General features: G+C 42.6%; 1 protein-coding gene across 1 annotated transcript in view; it reads left to right on the top strand.

The window, feature by feature from the left end:
* Positions 1-19,674, top strand: part of YJEFN3 (YjeF N-terminal domain containing 3) — a 332,305-nt gene that overhangs the window by 264,799 nt on the left and 47,832 nt on the right. Inside the window, exons 4-5 of the mRNA XM_040420365.1 lie at positions 15,887-16,000; positions 18,538-18,688. Coding sequence (XP_040276299.1) covers positions 15,887-16,000; positions 18,538-18,688 — 265 coding nt within the window. The remainder of the gene's footprint in view (positions 1-15,886; positions 16,001-18,537; positions 18,689-19,674) is intronic.

The raw sequence follows: 19,674 nt of genomic DNA, 5'->3' as shown, positions 1-19,674 counted from the left end.
TCTTGCAATGTATTTGGCAGGCAGGTCCGGTGTCAATGATGGTTTTCTGCACAACTATCAGGTCAGCAGTCTTTCCCATGATTGTGATTCCTAATGAACCAGACTGAGAGACAAATTAAAGGCTCAGGTACCCTTTGCTCAGGGGGTATGGATTAATTAGCTGACTAGAGTGTGACACTTTGAGCCTAGCATATTGAACCTTTTCACAATATTCTAATTTCTGAGATTGTGAATTTGGGGTTTTCATAAACTGTAATCCATAATCATCCAAATTATAACAAATAAAGGCTTGAAATATCTTCCTTTGCATGTAATGAGTCTATCTGAGTAGTTTCACCTTTTAAGTTGCATTACTGAAATAAATAAACTTTTGTGCGATATTCTAATTTTTCGAGTTTCACCTGTATATTCTCCCCCCCCGGTTTCCTCTCACACTCCAAAGACATACTGAGAGGGAACTTAGATTGTGAGCTCCATTGGGGATAGTGAATGATGATAATATCTGTAAAGTGCTGCGGACTATGTCAGCGCTATATAAGTGAGTAAAATAAATATATATAAATCTCTTGACCACCATTGCTTTGGTAATTGCTAAGGCAAGGGGAGTCTATGGGATCTTTACATTTTTCAGTCTTATACACTTTCCACAGAGATATGGCTTTTTATTGTGGGATCCCCAGGTTGATGCCTTCAATGTCATCACTAGTCAGTTACGGTGTTGGGCTGTGGAAAATTCACAATACAGAGTGATGTGATACAAAGTTCGCTTCAGCGAATAGACTCTAATCAAACATATCATTCATTATTTTGTGAAACTAAAATGCCAACAATATCACGAGAATTCATATTTTTGCAGCTCAAATGAGTAATTTCTTTTATAGTAACCATGATTAATTTATATATTAAACACTTGTTTGTTGCCAGCTGATTGTTTTTTTTGTGTGGGTATAAAATGCTTGCTGATCATCAGAAAATCTCCCCTTGTCAACAATATGCAAACTGAATGGGGACGAATGATCATACATATTATTATTAACATAGTAAAATAGATTGTAAGGCTGAAAAAAGACATCTGTCCATCTAGTTCAGCCTCTTATCCTGCAAGTTGATCCAGAGGAAGGCAAAAAAAAAACTGTGAAGTAGAAGCCAATTGCATAAAGAGGGGTCACCTTTGAAGGGTCGTCAGTGGCGTAACTAGTGTTATGGGCCCCAGTGCAAACTTTAGATCCCCCCAATTTATATAGAGAGGCGGCAATTTTCTTTACACTAAGCCTAATGCATGGCTACACCAGTACTAACTAATAAAATCTGGTCCTACCTCATCCAGGGTGTCGTTGGCGTCGGCGTGACGTCCACTGGATCCAGAACAAGGTCCCTGTGGTGAGAAAAAAAGAATAATCACATAAGGAAGGGATGGTGACTGCCCCTGTGAAATTACCAGCAGGGCGCACTGTGCTGGCCTGTAAGACTGAGCCATGCCAATGTATAGCAAGGTAATCTAGGACATTTCCCCTAAGTGCTACTACCACACAGTACTAATGCCCACATTGTGGCCCCTCACAGTAATGAAGCCCACCTTGTGGCCCCTTCACAATAGTTATTTCCTCCTTGTGGCCCCTCATTGCAGTTATGCCCCCCTTTGTTCCGGTCACAGTAGTTATGCCCACTTTTGTGCACCCTCACAGTAGATATGCCCAGATATGTTCCCCCTCACAGTAGTTATACCCAGATATGTGCCCCCTCACAGTAGTTATGCCTAGATATGTGCCCCCTCACAGTAGATATGCCCACACATGTGCCCCCTTACAGTAGTTATGCCCACATACTGGACTTGTGGTCTAAATCAGGACCCTGACTGGACTGAGACATGTAGAGTTTGTGGGGCACCAAAGCCCAGACCACGGACAGGACTGTACCCAGAACAAATTTTATTCCACGACCACCAGCACCACCACCAGTTGACAGGGCCGCAGATGGAGTAGATGGGGCAGACCATCAGGCTCCCCAAGCCCCACCAGTGAGAGGTCAGTATGAACAACAACACATACTGTCATATTTACCTTGGAGTTCTAAGGATCAGATGGGACTTTTAGGTAGAATTCCTGACCCACTGACAAGACTTATTCCTGCCCACCGTATGTTACAACAGATCCAAGCCACATATAGGGCAACATGGGCTGACTTAAATGACTTAGTGGCCTTAAAATTGGGAGAATCACCATATAACCCTCTAAAAGGACAGTTACTGTCTGAAAGGGTAAAAACTGACCAGTCTTCATGGTCTGACTGGGAAAAGGCCAACGCATTGGGCATAGAATATTGCAGGATTTATGGCAGATGGGCCAGGACAAAGGAAGATGACAGTGCCCGTAGTTTAAAAGATGTAGTAAAGGAGACGTAGTGGCATTTGAGTCTAGACTATGGACAGTGTGGACAGACATAGATTGGGATACCACTGGACCTATGGGACAGAAGTTACTGACATCCGCTTTCATGGAACGACTGAGACCTGCCCTCCCGACAAAACTGAAGGCATGTAAGCCTGAATGGAGGGTGACAGCACTACCTCAGTTAGTTGCTGCTGCTAAGGGTTTACAGGGAGTGCAGAATTATTAGGCAAATGAGTATTTTGACCACATCATCCTCTTTATGCATGTTGTCTTACTCCAAGCTGTATAGGCTCGAAAGCCTACTACCAATTAAGCATATTAGGTGATGTGCATCTCTGTAATGAGAAGGGGTGTGGTCTAATGACATCAACACCCTATATCAGGTGTGCATAATTATTAGGCAACTTCCTTTCCTTTGGCAAAATGGGTCAAAAGAAGGACTTGACAGACTCAGAAAAGTCAAAAATAGTGAGATATCTTGCAGAGGGATGCAGCACTCTTAAAATTGCAAAGCTTCTGAAGCGTGATCATCGAACAATCAAGCGTTTCATTCAAAATAGTCAACAGGGTCGCAAGAAGCGTGTGGAAAAACCAAGGCGCAAAATAACTGCCCATGAACTGAGAAAAGTCAAGCGTGCAGCTGCCAAGATGCCACTTGCCACCAGTTTGGCCATATTTCAGAGCTGCAACATCACTGGAGTGCCCAAAAGCACAAGGTGTGCAATACTCAGAGACATGGCCAAGGTAAGAAAGGCTGAAAGACGACCACCACTGAACAAGACACACAAGCTGAAACATCAAAACTGGGCCAAGAAATATCTCAAGACTGATTTTTCTAAGGTTTTATGGACTGATGAAATGAGAGTCTTGATGGGCCAGATGGATGGGCCCGTGGCTGGATTGGTAAAGGGCAGAGAGCTCCAGTCCGACTCAGACGCCAGCAAGGTGGAGGTGGAGTACTGGTTTGGGCTGGTATTATCAAAGATGAGCTTGTGGGGCCTTTTCGGGTTGAGGATGGAGTCAAGCTCAACTCCCAGTCCTACTGCCAGTTTCTGGAAGACACCTTCTTCAAGCAGTGGTACAGGAAGAAGTCTGCATTCTTCAAGAAAAACATGATTTTCATGCAGGACAATGTTCCATCACACGCGTCCAAGTACTCCACAGCGTGACTGGCAAGAAAGGGTATAAAAGAAGAAAATCTAATGACATGGCCTCCTTGTTCACCTGATCTGAACCCCATTGAGAACCTGTGGTCCATCATCAAATGTGAGATTTACAAGGAGGGAAAACAGTACACCTCTCTGAACAGTGTCTGGGAGGCTGTGGTTGCTGCTGCACGCAATGTTGATGGTGAACAGATCAAAACACTGACAGAATCCATGGATGGCAGGCTTTTGAGTGTCCTTGCAAAGAAAGGTGGCTATATTGGTCACTGATTTGTTTTTGTTTTGTTTTTGAATGTCAGAAATGTATATTTGTGAATGTTGAGATGTTATATTGGTTTCACTGGTAAAAATAAATAATTGAAATGGGTATATATTTGTTTTTTGTTAAGTTGCCTAATAATTATGCACAGTAATAGTCACCTGCACACACAGATATCCCCCTAAAATAGCTAAAACTAAAAACAAACTAAAAACTACTTCCAAAAATATTCAACTTTGATATTAATGAGTTTTTTGGGTTCATTGAGAACATGGTTGTTGTTCAATAATAAAATTAATCCTCAAAAATACAACTTGCCTAATAATTCTGCACTCCCTGTAGAACTGAAATCAATATGGTACAAGGACAACAGAGACCATGGTCTGGTCAATAGGGACAGACCAGACAGAGGAGGGGTGATTTCAGATGTTACAATTGTGGCAAACCTGGTCACATACGCAGAAATTGACGGTTACCCCCTCAAGAACAACAGGTGAACTCACAGAACCAGGGTTCAGTGCACACTCCTGGTCTGGTGACCTCACAATAGGAAGTTGGCAACCCCGTGTCCTTATCTGCCATGACCACGGCGACCGAAGTTTGCCGGATAGAAATACCAGTTCAGGTGGGCAATCAGCAGGTTCCCTTTTTAGTTGACAAGGGGGCAGCCAAAACCGTAATTAATCCAGATTATGTGAAACCATGGCAGATAAGTGGACAACGTGTACCCGCCTCAGGGTTCACAGGGAAAGTTGTTTTGGTTCCTGAAACTATACCGATGAAGTTGAAAATCAAAGATAGTACAGTGGTGACTCAGTTGTTAATAAAAGAAAATATCCCATTCAATTTGCTGGGTACTGATGTCCTGCAGACACTGGGGGCTCATATTCACTTTAATGAGAATGGTACCACACATGAACATATTGACACCCCCGATGATGTTTTAACCCGGGTTCTAGCTTTACACCTGTAGCCGGTCCAAACATCCTGTGTGCTAAATTGGAGCAGGAACTGCAGCCAGTCCCCGACAAATTGTTGGCAAAGGGTAAAACTTATATTGGTAGATTGGATGTCACTCTTCTCATGGTTCATTTGAAACCCGGGTGCAGTCCACATTGGGTCCGCCAGTATCCTCTGAGTCACGTACAAGAACAGTCTGTCACTGAACAGATTGAACAATATGTTAAAATGGGGTCCTGGTGGTTACTAACTCACCCGCCAATTCTCCCCTGTTTCCAGTTAAGAAAAAGGCCATAAAAGGTCAGCCTATAACTTATAGGATGGTTCATGACCTAAGGGAAATCAACAAGGTCACTGTCCTACAGACCCAGATTGTCCCCAAGCCAAATGTTGAATGGGGTGTGGCTGTTGATAAAATCCTTCTGGTAAACTCCCCCCCCCCCCTCTTATTTATCTATTTCATGAGATGCTTTATGTGTCCCTATAATTTACACAGGGACTGCTGCCGGGGGTAGTGGCAGGTAACCCGTATGGGGCATTGCTCTGCACTAGGTGTACCAGGATGGTCCCTCGTGTTTAGTAGCATCATCTGTAATCTAGCTGCACAGCCCAGTAGTTTCTATGGTTTATTTTTGTGAGACCCATGTATTATACTGGGCACATTGGCACATGTGTGGAATCAGGTTTTAGATGCCATAGAGGCTTATACTAGCCTCTTTACCTGTATTACTGTATACAGATGTACTTTATGCGCCACAACAAGCTCAGGCTCCTCTCCTGGAACCTGTTGGACGCAGGCGCCTCCTCTTTGTATTGTCCTTGTTCTAGGGCCCAGGGCCGTCACCAAGTTACATGTGATAAATTACGGCCACCTAGATGTTCCCCCACATACCTGTCAGTGCTGTCAGCGCTTCCCCCAGGCTGTTCTCGCGGCCGGCCACACTCAGGATTGTGTGACACCTAGGGGGCGGGGCATACTACATTAATGCCGGCACTTGGAGCGTCCGCGTACCGCCATCCTAGTGCCGGAGGGACGCTGTCCGCACACCCTCAGTGGCGGACAGCACTTGCTCCTAGCAATTATCTACTTACTCTGATCCTGATGACACAGGGGAACTATCCCCCTAGTAGAAACGCGTTGAGAAGCTTATCATACACAGTCCACAGTCTTACTGGATACTGTGTATGCAAGTTAGGAAGGGACTGATCCATTGACAGTGAGTTGGTGCTGAGGGTACACACTGACACCCAACAGTACAGATATCTCTGTGTAGCCAGCGCTGCTGCATATACAAGTCACAGTGCTGTGAATCTGTTACCCCAAACAAATTTTTGGTGGGGAGCGACTGGACTGAGGGTGATAATTGTTGACACACCGCTCACCCCTGTCTGTACCCACAGCCTGTTTTTCACACAACCTGTGGGTACTGTACCCCAGTTTTATTATTAGTGTATCAATAAATATATATATTTTTGTTGTTTTAACGTTTATTATCAGGCTGAGATTCTAGAAGTCAATTTTCCTCATTTTAGGGGAAAAAATTCCTTCCTGACTCCAACCAGGCAATCAGAATAATTCCATGGATCAACAACCCTTCTCCAGAAGTGGTTGCTTGGTCCTATTTCATTTTACGTAAAAGCCCCTTAAACAAACACTTATCAACTTGTTATATTGTCAGTTGGCACTGATTTTGGCTTGAGCATCTGTCTGTGGAAAGGCCCACTAACTCAGGCTTATGCCAAAATTGTCCAAGGACACTATTGGCAGCTATTAGAGATGAGCAAAGTTCTAAAAAATTCCATTCAGCTACTTCGATTCGGCTACTTTGCCAAATTTCACAAAGAAATTCATATTTTGACTAATTACTTTGTCACGAAGCGCATTTCTTTGTGAGTAGCGGGTGCAATGACGGGGAACTGTGATTGCGCTGCCCCCCATTATTGAACCCCTCAGATACCACATTCATTGCTGACCGTCGCATCTGAGATGACCATTGAGGGCTGTCTGGGGTTAATCTATTAAAGGGTTTCTATCACTTTGTATCACATAATTAGCTGTCAGACACTAGCGATCTGCTAGTGTCTGCTCTGGCCAACCATCCTACTATAATCGCTTGTGGGGCAGCGTTTTTGCTAAAAAACGAACTTTTATAAATATGCTAATGAGCCTCTAGGTGCTATGTGGGCGTCATTAGCACCTAGAGGCTCCGTCTACCTTCATAAACAGTCGCCGCCCAGCGCGTCCCTCCAGCCCGCCCATGTCCTGCTGAATGCGATCCTCCATGTGACGCATCGGATGAATTCTCGCGCATGCGCCGTGCGCGGCTGTATTCGGCGCATGCGCATTGAATGTCTGCTCCCAGTTCAGACGTCTCAAATGCGCCGAATACAGCCGCGCACGGCGCATGCGCGAGAATTCGTCCGCTAGCTAAGACATCTCAAATGGGCCGAATACAGCCGTGCACGGCGCATGCGCGAGAATTCGTCCGCTGCGTCACACGGAGGATCGCATTCAGCAGGACATGGGCGGGCTGGAGGGACGCGCTGGGCGGCGACTGTTTATGAAGGTAGACGGAGCCTCTAGGTGCTAATGACGCCCACATAGCACCTAGAGGCTCATTAGCATATTTATAAAAGTTCATTTTAGCAAAACCGCTGCCCCACAAGCGATTATAGTAGGATGGTTGGCCAGAGCAGACACTAGCAGATCGCTAGTGTCTGACAGCTAATTGTGTGATACAAAGTGATAGAAACCCTTTAAAAAAAAAATTAAATACTCATATGGATGAGGTGAGTATGAATTTTTTTTTAACCACCATTTTGGGGAAAATTTATACATTACCATGAAGCACGAGGAAATTTGGCTTTGCGGCTCATCAAATTTTCCCTAAAATTCTGAACAAAGTCCACTTTTTGAACTTCGATTCGCTCAACACTAGCAGATATGATAATGCATCAATTAAATAATCACACCAAAACTGATGTGTATTTTAAGCTTTGCTTATAGTCTCAGGGTTTTTGTTGCCACATATTTTCTGCTAACAATTTCCTCTTTCAAAGCTATTTTCATATTTCTATGTTGAAAAATAACTGAAGAAGCAGACGCTCCACCTGGAAAGCACCGCTGTAGACACAACATTCCTGTCTATTCTGTCAGTGCTCTAGAAATGTTATATTGTGGGATTTATTGTGACCATACAATGAGAAAAATGTTGAGTACAATACATGCGGTATGTCAGAATGAATTATGCTGATAACATACACAGTTGAGTCACATTATTATGGCCACCAGCTAATATCCAGAGTAACCGCCGTGTACAACACGGACAGCAGCTAGCCAGGCTGGGAGTGACTCAATAAGGTCTGGTAGGTTTTCACAGGCATCTGGAGCCATTCTGACTGCCGTGCATCCCATACCTGCTGGAGGGTGCGTGGAGAAGGATCCATAGAACAAACATGAAGATCGAGGTGATCCCACAGATGCTCAGTTGGGTTCAAGTGTGGGGAATTAAGAGGCCAGGGTAGTACTTGGAAGTTTTGGTCATGGTCTTCCAAGCAGTGTCGGACCTATCTATCCATGAGACATGTTGCGTTGTCTTTCTGGAAGATCCTCCCCAGGGAAGACAGTCAGCATGTATATGATGGATTCATACCTAAATCAGTTGAGAGTGCCTTTCACATGGATGAGTAGGCCCAGAAAATGCCATAGAAGCATTCCCGCGACCATAACGCTGCAACCGCCAGCTTGTGTTCTTCCAGCAATGGTTGCAGGTTGTTTGTTCTCTGATATTTACCACCTGACATGCCAACGTCCATCCATTCGATGAAGAAAACATGACTCATTGGAGAAGACAACTCTTTGCAAATCAGTGGAGGTCCAATTCTGATACTACCATGGAAAGCCTTTTCTGCCTTTTCCGCCTGCTTCGGAGCCCCATACCCAGTAGGGTTCACTGAACTGTTGTTTTAGAAACACATCTAGTAGCCATCTGGTTCATTTTTGGTGGTGAGCTGCTCCACTGTAGTGTGTTAGTCCGCCCTTGCGCACCTTCATAGCCAAGTTCACCTATCACATCAATGACATGTGGTGCTCCACAGTTTCCACATCACTTATTCACAGTGGTGCCATTTGATCACTCACCATACACTTTCACCACAACAACATGTGAACAGTTCACAAACTGTGCAGTTTCAGAGATACTGCCATCGTTGCAGTGGCATAGCATGGGTTGCCAGCACCTGGGGCAAGCCAAGTATCCCCCCCCTCCCAAAAAACAACAACTGTGGCCACGCCCCTTTTTACAGATAATGTAGTGGATATCACTTACAGTCATACGTTACACCACAGATAACAGTGATAACTCTCTGAGTACAAATAATGTAGTAGATGGGTGTGAGCCCCCAGAATTCAGAACAAGCACAGTGTGCCTAAAGTCTGGGGCTAGGCTGCTACAGTGTGGGCCAAATTCTATATCCACCTTCCCATCACTACAGAACATACAGGGTAATACAGCGCCCCGTACCTCTTACATCCAGTGACGTCTTTTTTTATGTAGATTATCTCTTTCCTCATCTTCTCTTTTCAGACCTTCAGACCAGACCACCATTTTTCAGCCACTTCGTCTCTGCAGTTTGACAAAAAAAAAAATCTTAGTTCACTACTTTTCCATCGTCCTCCCATCTTTTGGACAAATCATCCTACCACCCCCAATACTGTGCCACTGTGCTCCCCAATACTATACTGCAGAAACAGATAAACCCCCTGAAAATACTAGTGCCACACAGATAATGCCCTCTTCAATAATTATTGGCACACACTGCCCTAAAATAACTGCGCCCAGCAAATAGTGCCCTTGACACTAATAGTGTAAACATAATGTCCCCCAATAATAATTGTGGTAAGCTGATACTGTGCCAAAGTGCCCCCACAGTAATAGTGATCCCAAAAGTCCCATCAATAGTAATAATTCTTGGCTAGAGCACACATGGTAATAATAGTGATCCTATAGTGCCCCCAACATGTCCCCACTGTTCCCCTAGAAGTAATAATGCTCCCATAATGCCCATACTAGTAATGATGTTCCCCATAGACCCCCAGTAGTAATAAAGCCCACCATAATGCCCCCAGTAGTAATAATTCTCCTTATAATGTGACAGTACAAAAAAATGCTTCCTTATGTGTGTTAGTGCAAAAATACCCCCTTTAATGCCCCCAGTTGAGCTAATGTCCCCATAGTGCCCCCATAATGTGCCAGTATAAAATACCCCTATATAGTGCCCCCAGTAAATGCCCCCATAATGCTACTCTCCCCCTTTCTCCTAGTGCACCCCGTAATGTACCAGTATAAAATGCCCCATATATAGTGCCCCAGTAGATGCCCTCAGTGTCCCCCATAATTTGCAAGTATAAAATAACCCTTCTTAGCGCCCCCGTAGATGACCCCATAGTACTCCTCTCCCCCCTTCCCCATAGTACCCACCATAATGCATCCCAGTATAAAATGCCCCTATACAGAGCCCCCCCATATAAAATACCCCTTCTTTGTGGCCTCAGTAGAAGCCCCCATATTGTTCCTCTGCCCCATCTTCCCCCATAGTGCCCCCCATATAAAATACCCCTTCTTTGTGGCCTCAGTAGATGCCCCCATAGTGCCCCCCAATAATGTGCCAGTAAGAAGTGCCCCATAGATGCCCCCACAGTGCCCCCAATAATGTGCCAGTAAGAAGTGCCCCCATAGATGCCCCCCCAATCATGTGCCAGTAAGAAGTGCCCCCCATGATAATGTGCCAGTAGCAAGTGCCCCCCAATCATGTGCCAGTAACAAGTGCCCACATAGCGCTCCTCTCCGTATTGTACCATATAAAAAAAATAAACACCTATACTTACCTTCATCAGGCTGGCAGTGATGCAATGCAGGCCTGTGTCCTGCGCTGTATGGCTCAGGCGGTGCAATGACATCATCGCGCCACCTGCATGGGCCTCTGATAGGCTGCAGGCCTAGTGCCTGCAGCCTATCAGAGGAACGGGGAAGAGAGACGCCTCTCCACTGCCCCGCCGCAGCACATCTATCTGTATCGCAGTCCTTAGGACGGCGATACAGATGACTATGGAGATGAGCGCTTCCGCAATGGAAGCCCTCATCTCCCTGTGCCCTGCTGCCGCCCCCCACTTGTCACCAGGGCCGCGCCGCCTAAGGCGATCGCCTCACCTCGCCTAATTGGTGGTACGGCCCCCCCCCCCCACATTACGCCACTGCATCGTTGGCCCAAAAGCCAATAATCATGAAACTCTGATAAATCGCCCCTTTTACACATGACAACAATGAAAGTTTATTACTTGATTCTTCCTTTTTCTCAGTTTTATTACTACCTACAGAGAGGGCAAATATCCAATCTGGTAAAAAAAAAAGTACAGTAAGGTGAGGCTGCAAGATCTCTGCTTTATAAATCCCTGACATGTAGGATTTGAGTGTGCTAGGTTGTCCCATCACTTGGCAAAAAATGTTTTCTAATTTTTTTGTCAAAAGTAGTTGTACTGTTTGTTATTCTGTGTGAAATGTAATACTGAGTTGCAAGAAATATTTTAATCCAATATAACAATTCAATGGACAAGAGCTTATGACACATATGCAATGGGACCCCCTCAGGAGCTGGTGCAGAGGATGGGAGTGGTAGTGGCCCTGATGAGATGTGTCATGGTGTACTGCCTCAGGCCATTGCTCCCTGGGGATCGGTACAGTGAAATGATTTAAGAAATCAGGCCAGAAATAAAAGTATAAAAGCCTCTCTTTAGTGTAAAATAGGAGTTGTAGAACATCCAGCAGTAGTTGTAGACAGTGCAATTTCTCTCCACAGATGATGAGATATGGTGGCTGGCAAGTTAGCTGATAATGGCAACTCTGGTATACTCTTGCCTCTCTCCTGAATGTCTGGCTAACATCTGGAGGCAGGCACTTGTGGCTGTAGGTGTCTACTGGATGAAAATACAGGCTTTTCTAAGTTGGCCCGGTCTGGATGTGATCTAAGTGATGGGCGTCTGAGCCATAGTCCCTCACCAGCAGGGTCTGTATAGTTGTGGGAGGTGGTCACTCTGCTGACTGTAAACACTGTAGTTTTGAAGATATCTGTAAGTTTTGGATACTTCAGTCTCTCTGGAGTAGTGGTTTCTCTGGAGTAGTGGTTTCACAGATAGTGAACAGCTAGTTCTCTGGCCCCTAAGGACCTTGGAGTAAGAGCAATAGGACGTGCTTCCTCACTCTCAACAGTCCTAGTTAACACTTCCTTCTCCTGTCAGGAAGTAGTACCAGCCTACTCCCTACCAAGATGTCAACCATACCTCACATGCTGGCGTACAGTGCAAACATGACATAACATTACAAAATGTTATAACATACCAAACTTTGCAGATACTCCCAGGTGTGGGGTACTGCACATACTGTGACTATAAGATTTTTCTTATAAGAGCTATGTGATTATGTTTTTTTTTTGGTGTTTGTAACAGATAATTATATGCTTCTATATCAAAGGTTTGATATTAAAATCAGAAGAGTTGTCTTCAGTGTGCCATGTACTTACTTGCATGCACTCCAGCTGCGAGCCCAGCCGCAATATGGCAGCGCTGCTGGAGGTGCTCTGTTGCTATGGCAACCAGCCCCGCTAACATCGGGGATGCTTGACCTATCAGGGAGCCAGGACGCTGGACCAATCAGACCCTGTGCCGACATCACATGCTTCCTGATGGGGGCTATTTAAACAGGTAGCGGCTGCCCAAATTGCCTGTGATTGGTTTTCTTGCCTCACTAGCTAACTGTGTGTTTGTTCCTCTGGATTTCTGACCTTTTGCCACTTTCTTTGACATTGTCTCTGATTATTTTGCCTCTGATACAACCTCCTGGTATTTGACTCTGCTTGTTGTGACCTTGCTTTTGCTTGCTTACTTAGGGCTCTTTCACACTTGCGTTGTTCTGTTCCGGCATAGAGTTCCGTCGTCGGGGCTCTATGCCAGAAGAATCCTGATCAGGATTATCCCCATGCATTCTGAATGGAGAGAAATCTGTTCAGGATGCATCAGGATGTCTTCAGTTCCGGACCGGAACGTTTATTGGCCGGAGAAAATACCGCAGCATGCTGCGCTTTTTGCTCCGGCCAAAAATCCTGAACACTTGCCGCAAGGCCAGATCCAGAATTAATGCCCATTGAAAGGCATTAATCCGGATCCGGCCTTAAGCTAAACGTCGTTTCGGCGCATTACCGGATCCGATGTTTAGCTTTTTCTGAATGGTTACCATGGCTGCCAGGACGCTAAAGTCCTGTTTGCCATGGTAAAGTGTAGTGGGGAGCGGGGGAGCAGTATACTTACCGTCCGTGCGGCTCCCGGGGCGCTTCAGAGTGATCACGTCATCCATGCGCATGGGGCGCTCTGACGTCATTCTGGAGCACCCCAGGAGCCGCACGGACGGTAAGTATACTGCTCCCCCGCTCCCCACTACTACTATGGCAACCAGGACTTTAATAGCGTCCTGGGTGCCATAGTAACACTGAACGCATTTTGAAGACGGATCAGTCTTCAAATGCTTTCAGTTCACTTGCGGTGTTACGGATCCGGCGGGCACCTCCGGCAAATGGAGTACACGACGGATCCGGACAACGCAAGTGTGAAATAGGCCTTACTTGGTATTTGATGTTTACTCTTGGTTTTATTTTGCTGTGTTTTTGTTTATGTATTTGGATTTGGATCCAGTCCTGGTTTTTACCTTTTTCTGTCTTCTCTTTTCTCATTTTGGCTTATGCCACTTAGCTAAGAAGGGACTACTGTCCAGTTGTGGGCCGTCACTTAGGGCGGATCCTGCAAGTAGGTAGGGTCACTCTAAAAATTTTTGGGCTTTGTTGCCAAATAAATATGATTTTATTGTCTGCAAATTCTTCTTGTACACTGTACAAGCTGTACACAATGGAAAAACCTTCTTTCTCAATATCTATTGGTCATTTGTACTCCACCCAGTTACCAAAAGGTTTTGGAAAGATTTTAATTCCTGGTATGGAAATCATGATTCTGGTGAGGAATATTATGAAAAGCACAAATAATACAGGTTTACTTGACCGTAAGCAAATTCTGCTGTATTAACATTTCCAAGAGAAAATGCATGAGAATCTCTTCATGTGTAACTATACCTGCTTTACCTCAACACCAAAAAGCTCCAGATTACAGCATTTTATGGTTAATGCATGAAAAGTAGGTCATCACCAGACTAGATGGCCATACTATTATCAAAAAGTTTATAGACATCCCCTGCACATAGTAATCCTGAGTGAAGACCAGACATTATAATTTTTCAAACTGACTAGTAGAATGGATGCCAGTGCCCTTTATCACATCACTAAACAGCCAAATTGTTATCCTATATTATGTCTCATATTTCTGACATTAGGGTATCATTTGTTTTTCATTGTCCGTTCCTTTCTGAATATGACCTATACTGAAGTTAAAGTGCACTTGTCTTGGGGACTAGGCTATTTAAAGGGCCTGTCTGCTTTGTACAGCCCCAATTTCTTAGAAGGGTCATTTGAAAAAGTGTAGGTAGGATAACGCACTGTTGGAACGATCAGCTGAAATGGGGCAAAGGGCATTACATTACTCTGGCGAGGTCCAGAATAAAGGAATCTCCTCTATTTGAAAATGGGGTTTCTAGAGGAAGCAATGATTAGGATGACTATAAAGAATAAAATCAGTGACCGATAAGAGCTGCTTTATCTGTGAAAAGGTCATTTGGGAGGAGCACTGTGAACCGATACCATCTGTCACCATTGTGGTTTGGTTATGGGCAAGTGAATGGCACAAAGCAGCTCACAATGATCCTCCCAAATGTCCGTTTTACCTTAGGCTCACCACAACGATTACATCTGTCCTCATGTATCATTGATGACCAGAGGAAAGTCTGCTGACCAAAAAATTTGCAACCTATGATGTGATTTGCACCTAAAAGTTAAAAAATCCTGAACACTTGCCGCAAGGCCGGATCCGGAATTAATGCCCATTGAAAGGCAAAAATAAAAAAACATATTAAGCACTACTTTGTCATCTGCAGAAGTTTTAATTATCATTTAGTTATGGACAACTGAATGGCAGAAAGCAGCTCACTGTGATCCTCCTAAATGTCCTTTACATCTTGATGCCAGGCAATGTATACAGCCCCATCCATCAACCTTTGCAACACAGCTTTATATTAGGAGCACTTAGCACCCATTATTTAATCCCTCTATATTCATTTTATAAAAGTGTGAATTATTTGCTGCTCAATTTTATTCTGACAATGAGTAGAATTTTTAAAAACGCAAGCAGCATCACATAGAACATACTGTATCTAAATCTATTTGGAGTCCAAGGCGCATAGCCTTGGGGCTTAAACTGTAACTCTCATTTCAGTGTATTTTTAAGACATTGCAGGGACGCAGATGTGAAACATTTATGTAATATACTTCATTAGGGAAAGATGTTTCTTTGTTCCAGGAAACAGGGTGTAGAGTCTTCTTAGCAAAGTTCTAAGGCCTGTATTACACCAACAGATTATCTGACAGATTTTCTGACCAATCATTGGCAGATGGCCGTGTACACACACAGATCTTTTGTTATACACACCAGAAATTGGTCAGACAATCTGTTTCTAAGGAGAGTCTGTCCTCAGTCTTTAGTTCTACTCATCGCTGAAGAAGCCTGTGTGCCAGCTCTTGTCACTACCCCAGTCCCTGACTATGGACATGTACCCTAACTATCATTGTCCATCACCCTGCCTATCTGATTTGTTAGACTGACTGAAGACAGACTTCTCCTTAGCAACACTGAGTTAGAGCTTTGCTAAGAAGACTCTTAAAACTAAAACAACAGCTACACTTTAAATCACATTACATGCCTCTATATTTGCACATAGCATTTACTTTTACTTTAGTATTGAAAAATGTAATTATGTAATTGGACACCAGCAGGGATGGAAAATATTGTCTTTGTATGGACACGGCTGTGAGGTGGTTGTATAATAACAATAAAACATACTTGTGTGTTTTTTTAATTAGTCTGTTACTTTACGTCTTAACCATTTAAATATCTTATTTTTTAGGACTATGAACCAACAATATTCTACCCTAAGAGATCAGTAGAAAGTATCTATAAGGACTTAACAATTCAGTGTGAAAAAATGGACATTCCTTTCCTGTCTTACCTTCCAACTGAAGTAAGAAATTAGAACAAATGTTAATAATTATTACATTTAATGGTTAAAAAGGTTAAAGGGGTTTTCCACTTGTTGGATATTGACCTGTCCTCAGGATAAGTCATGAATATCAGATTGGCAGGTTTCCGACTCCCTGCACCCTTGACAATCAGCTGTTTGAGAAGACCACGTCATTCCTGTGAGTGTCACGGCCTTCTAACAGCTCACCAAGCACAGCGCCCTTCATTGGATAGCGGCTGTGCTTAGTGTGGCAACTCAGCCCCATTCACTTGAACAGGACTGAGCTACAAGTAGGCCGTGGGACCGATGAACGTGAGAGACCTATGTCTCTTCAAACAGCTGACAGGAGTGCTGGAATTGGACACCTGCTGATATGATATTGATGACCTATCCTGAGGACAGGTAATCAATATCAGAATCCTGGAACACATCTTTAAAGTGTTTAGGTTAAATATGAAACATTTTTTAAAGCTTGTATCCATCAGTTTTTCACAGTTTACTTTCTTTGGTTTAGACATCTGGTATACAGATTGAGTCATATAATTTTCTTAAAAGTATAATCTCAAAATGACAACCCTATTCTACATTGAATTCTGGCTGTCAGCTGTTATTGCCAGGGTAAGCTGTAACTAGGCATCCATTACCCTTGCAAAGAGGATGCATGGATGGGTAGTCCACTACAGAATGAGAGCCACTGTGCTTTAGCTAATAGAGAGGGTTCTCCTTCATTTCCTAATAGGGCATATGATAAGGGGTAATCTTGATGAGACAACCTTTTTAACCACTCGTAACTAAAGCAAAGTTAAATTTTTTCTGTCTTTATTGCTCTACTAGATTTATTTCTACCTGTATCTCACATGGATCCAGAGATCTCCCCATTCATTGCTAGTGTTGAGCTCGAATATTTGAATAGCGAATATTAATCGCAAATATCGCAACTTCGTAAATTTACGAATATTACGAAATATAGTGCTATATATTCGCTATATCGAATATTCGTCATTTTTTTAACATCTGAAAACATGATTCCTCCCTGCTTCTTTTTTTTGGGTCAATGAGTCATTGGCCCACAAGCAACTTAAGCAGGAAGGAATCATGTTTTCATATAAAAATTAAAATGACCAATATTCAAAAAAACAAATATATAGCAATATAGTGAATATATTCGTTATTTAGAATTTTCGCATTATTTTTTCCTATCTGTACAGTTGTTCGTATACTCCTCCCCGACAAGCGTCCCCGTCACCATGGGAATGCCTGTGGGTTAGAAAATACCATCGGATCTGAGTTTTCCCTGAGATCGTGAAAACTCAGATCCGATGGTATATTCTAACCCACAGGCGTTCCTATGGTGACGGGGACGCTTGTCGGGGAGCAGTATGTCAAAGTGGAATAACAGTACAGATTGGAAAAAAAAAAAAGACAAATATTCTAAATAACGAATATATTTGCTATATTGCTATACCTTCGTCTTTTAGAATATTACGAATATTCTAAAAGACGAAGTTATAGCAATATAGGGAATATTCGTAAAATACACATATAGACTGCAATTTAGCTAATATAGTGCTATAGTATTTTTTTTAATAGTGTAAATTTTTTCCAAAACTGAAGTTCAGAAGAGGCAAAAGAAAATTGACAAAAAATAAAGATTATAGCACTATATTAGCTAAATTACAGTGTATATGTGTATTTTATGAATATTCTCTATATTGCTATAACTTCGTTTTTTAGAATATTACGAATATTCTAAAAAACGAAGTTATAGCAATATAGCGAATATTCGGAAAATACACATATTAGCCTAGCCATAGCCATAGGAAAGTTGCCTTATACAGTTAAAAGAAAATTCACAATACGCAAATAATTAAATCACATATTATTCGCGATAAATAGAATAATGACGAATATTCGATTTCGACGAATATAAGACGAATATTCAATCGAATATGGCACCCCCCGCTCATCACTATTCATTGCTTCAATTGCTCTACTAGATTTATTTCTACCTGGCAGCTTTGGGGACTTGCCCATTCTCAGGGGCCATGTCCTTTCTACTGTAACTCTCTCCCTGTCACAGCTCAGGGGTGTCTCCTTTCTGCTGCAGTTCTCTCCCTATAACTATCACACCTTCTAACAGAACTGAGGATGTGCATCCACCTCAGTGATGTTAATGAGGTGGACACAGAAATTAAGAAAAGAACAAACAGCAGGAGGCAATATGCAGATACATTTTATTGAATAAGTCAGTCATCAGTTGTTATATTACACTTTTAGTTACATGCAATTATAAAGGCATTCAGATCCATGTGCTGGTTTGAAAAATGGAGAATATTTTTTTGTGGGACAAGCATTTTAACATATTTAGACATTTAGATTCCTAGAAGCTGATAAAGATATAGGTGATGGTGAACTGCTGTATTGTTCTTCATATACTACCGCACCTTAAGTATAAGAACAAGAATATCCTTGTGAACTACTGCCACCATTGTGGTTCTGAAGCAGTGGAAGCCTTAATGTTTTCTTCTATATTTTAGGTGCAACTAATCAATGATGCATACAATTTGGTGGTGGATGCAGCACTGGGTGTTGAAGAAGACAATGAGGAATTGAATGAACCATGGGCATCAATTTTGGCAATAATGAAGCAGATAAAGATACCAATCATTAGTCTGGACATTCCATCTGGTGAGAAGCTGAACGTTAATTTCAAAATCTGGTTACAAACACTTTAATTCCTGAAAACACCCAATTTTCACTACTTCTGTCCTTCTGTCCATAGAGTTCTCTATTATATGTATTCGTGAAGAATTAGAGAACTTTTCTATTTCATATTTGTAAAAAGAAACAAAAAACCTTTCCTTTCTGCCAGTTACAACCAGATGGCAACGCACATCCTTTTCTCTAATCTCTTTTTATTTTCTGATTGTAGATGTATTTATTATTTTTCCTGAACATGATTATGGGGGCTGCTATCTTGCCTGAGCTGTTCTTAACAGCATTTACAGCATAAAGAAAATGTATTCACAGCAGCCCCTTGGGCCATAGACACAATGGTCGGGGTGGGGGGGGGGGGGACCTCATTGACTTCTATGAGAGAGTTTGCTAGGCATGCTCTGTGAGAAGGAAAGAATAGATAAGCTTTTTGTGAATGGTGGATCCTTTCTTATCTGCCATTCTAATCCTGCCTGTAATAATATCACCTCTGTGTATAGATAAGCAGGTAGCTGCAGTAAAGTGATCTGTACGTACAGACCAAGAAGTGGCACCAATAATTATTCTTATTGGACAGTAGGAAAACTGCGAGATTTTATGTTTTTTGTTTAAAAATAGATATTAACATGGTAAATTAAAAATAACATAAAAATTATTTCAAAATATGTTAAACATAAAAATGTGACTTAAACAATGTCATTTTCTGATGACACATTCCTTTTAATCATAGTTTAGGTGCCCAAGTCCTTACATCGACCCCATTGTCTCACTGTGCAATACAGTGGTCCCTCAGGTTACAATATTAATTGGTTCCAGTACAACCATTGTATGTTTAAACCATTGTAACTCGAGTCCATAACTCAAAACATAAATACAAAATAATGTCCCAAATAAGAACAAAAATGAAGATTTAAGAAAAATAATCAGATAACTAAGACAGATGAAGCAAGTCCTTACAT

Source organism: Bufo bufo, chromosome 2, assembly GCF_905171765.1.
Source record: "Bufo bufo chromosome 2, aBufBuf1.1, whole genome shotgun sequence".
Taxonomy (NCBI): Eukaryota; Metazoa; Chordata; class Amphibia; order Anura; family Bufonidae; genus Bufo; species Bufo bufo.
The sequence above is the reverse complement of the archived record's forward strand: the minus strand, read 5'-3'. Positions and strand labels throughout refer to the sequence as shown.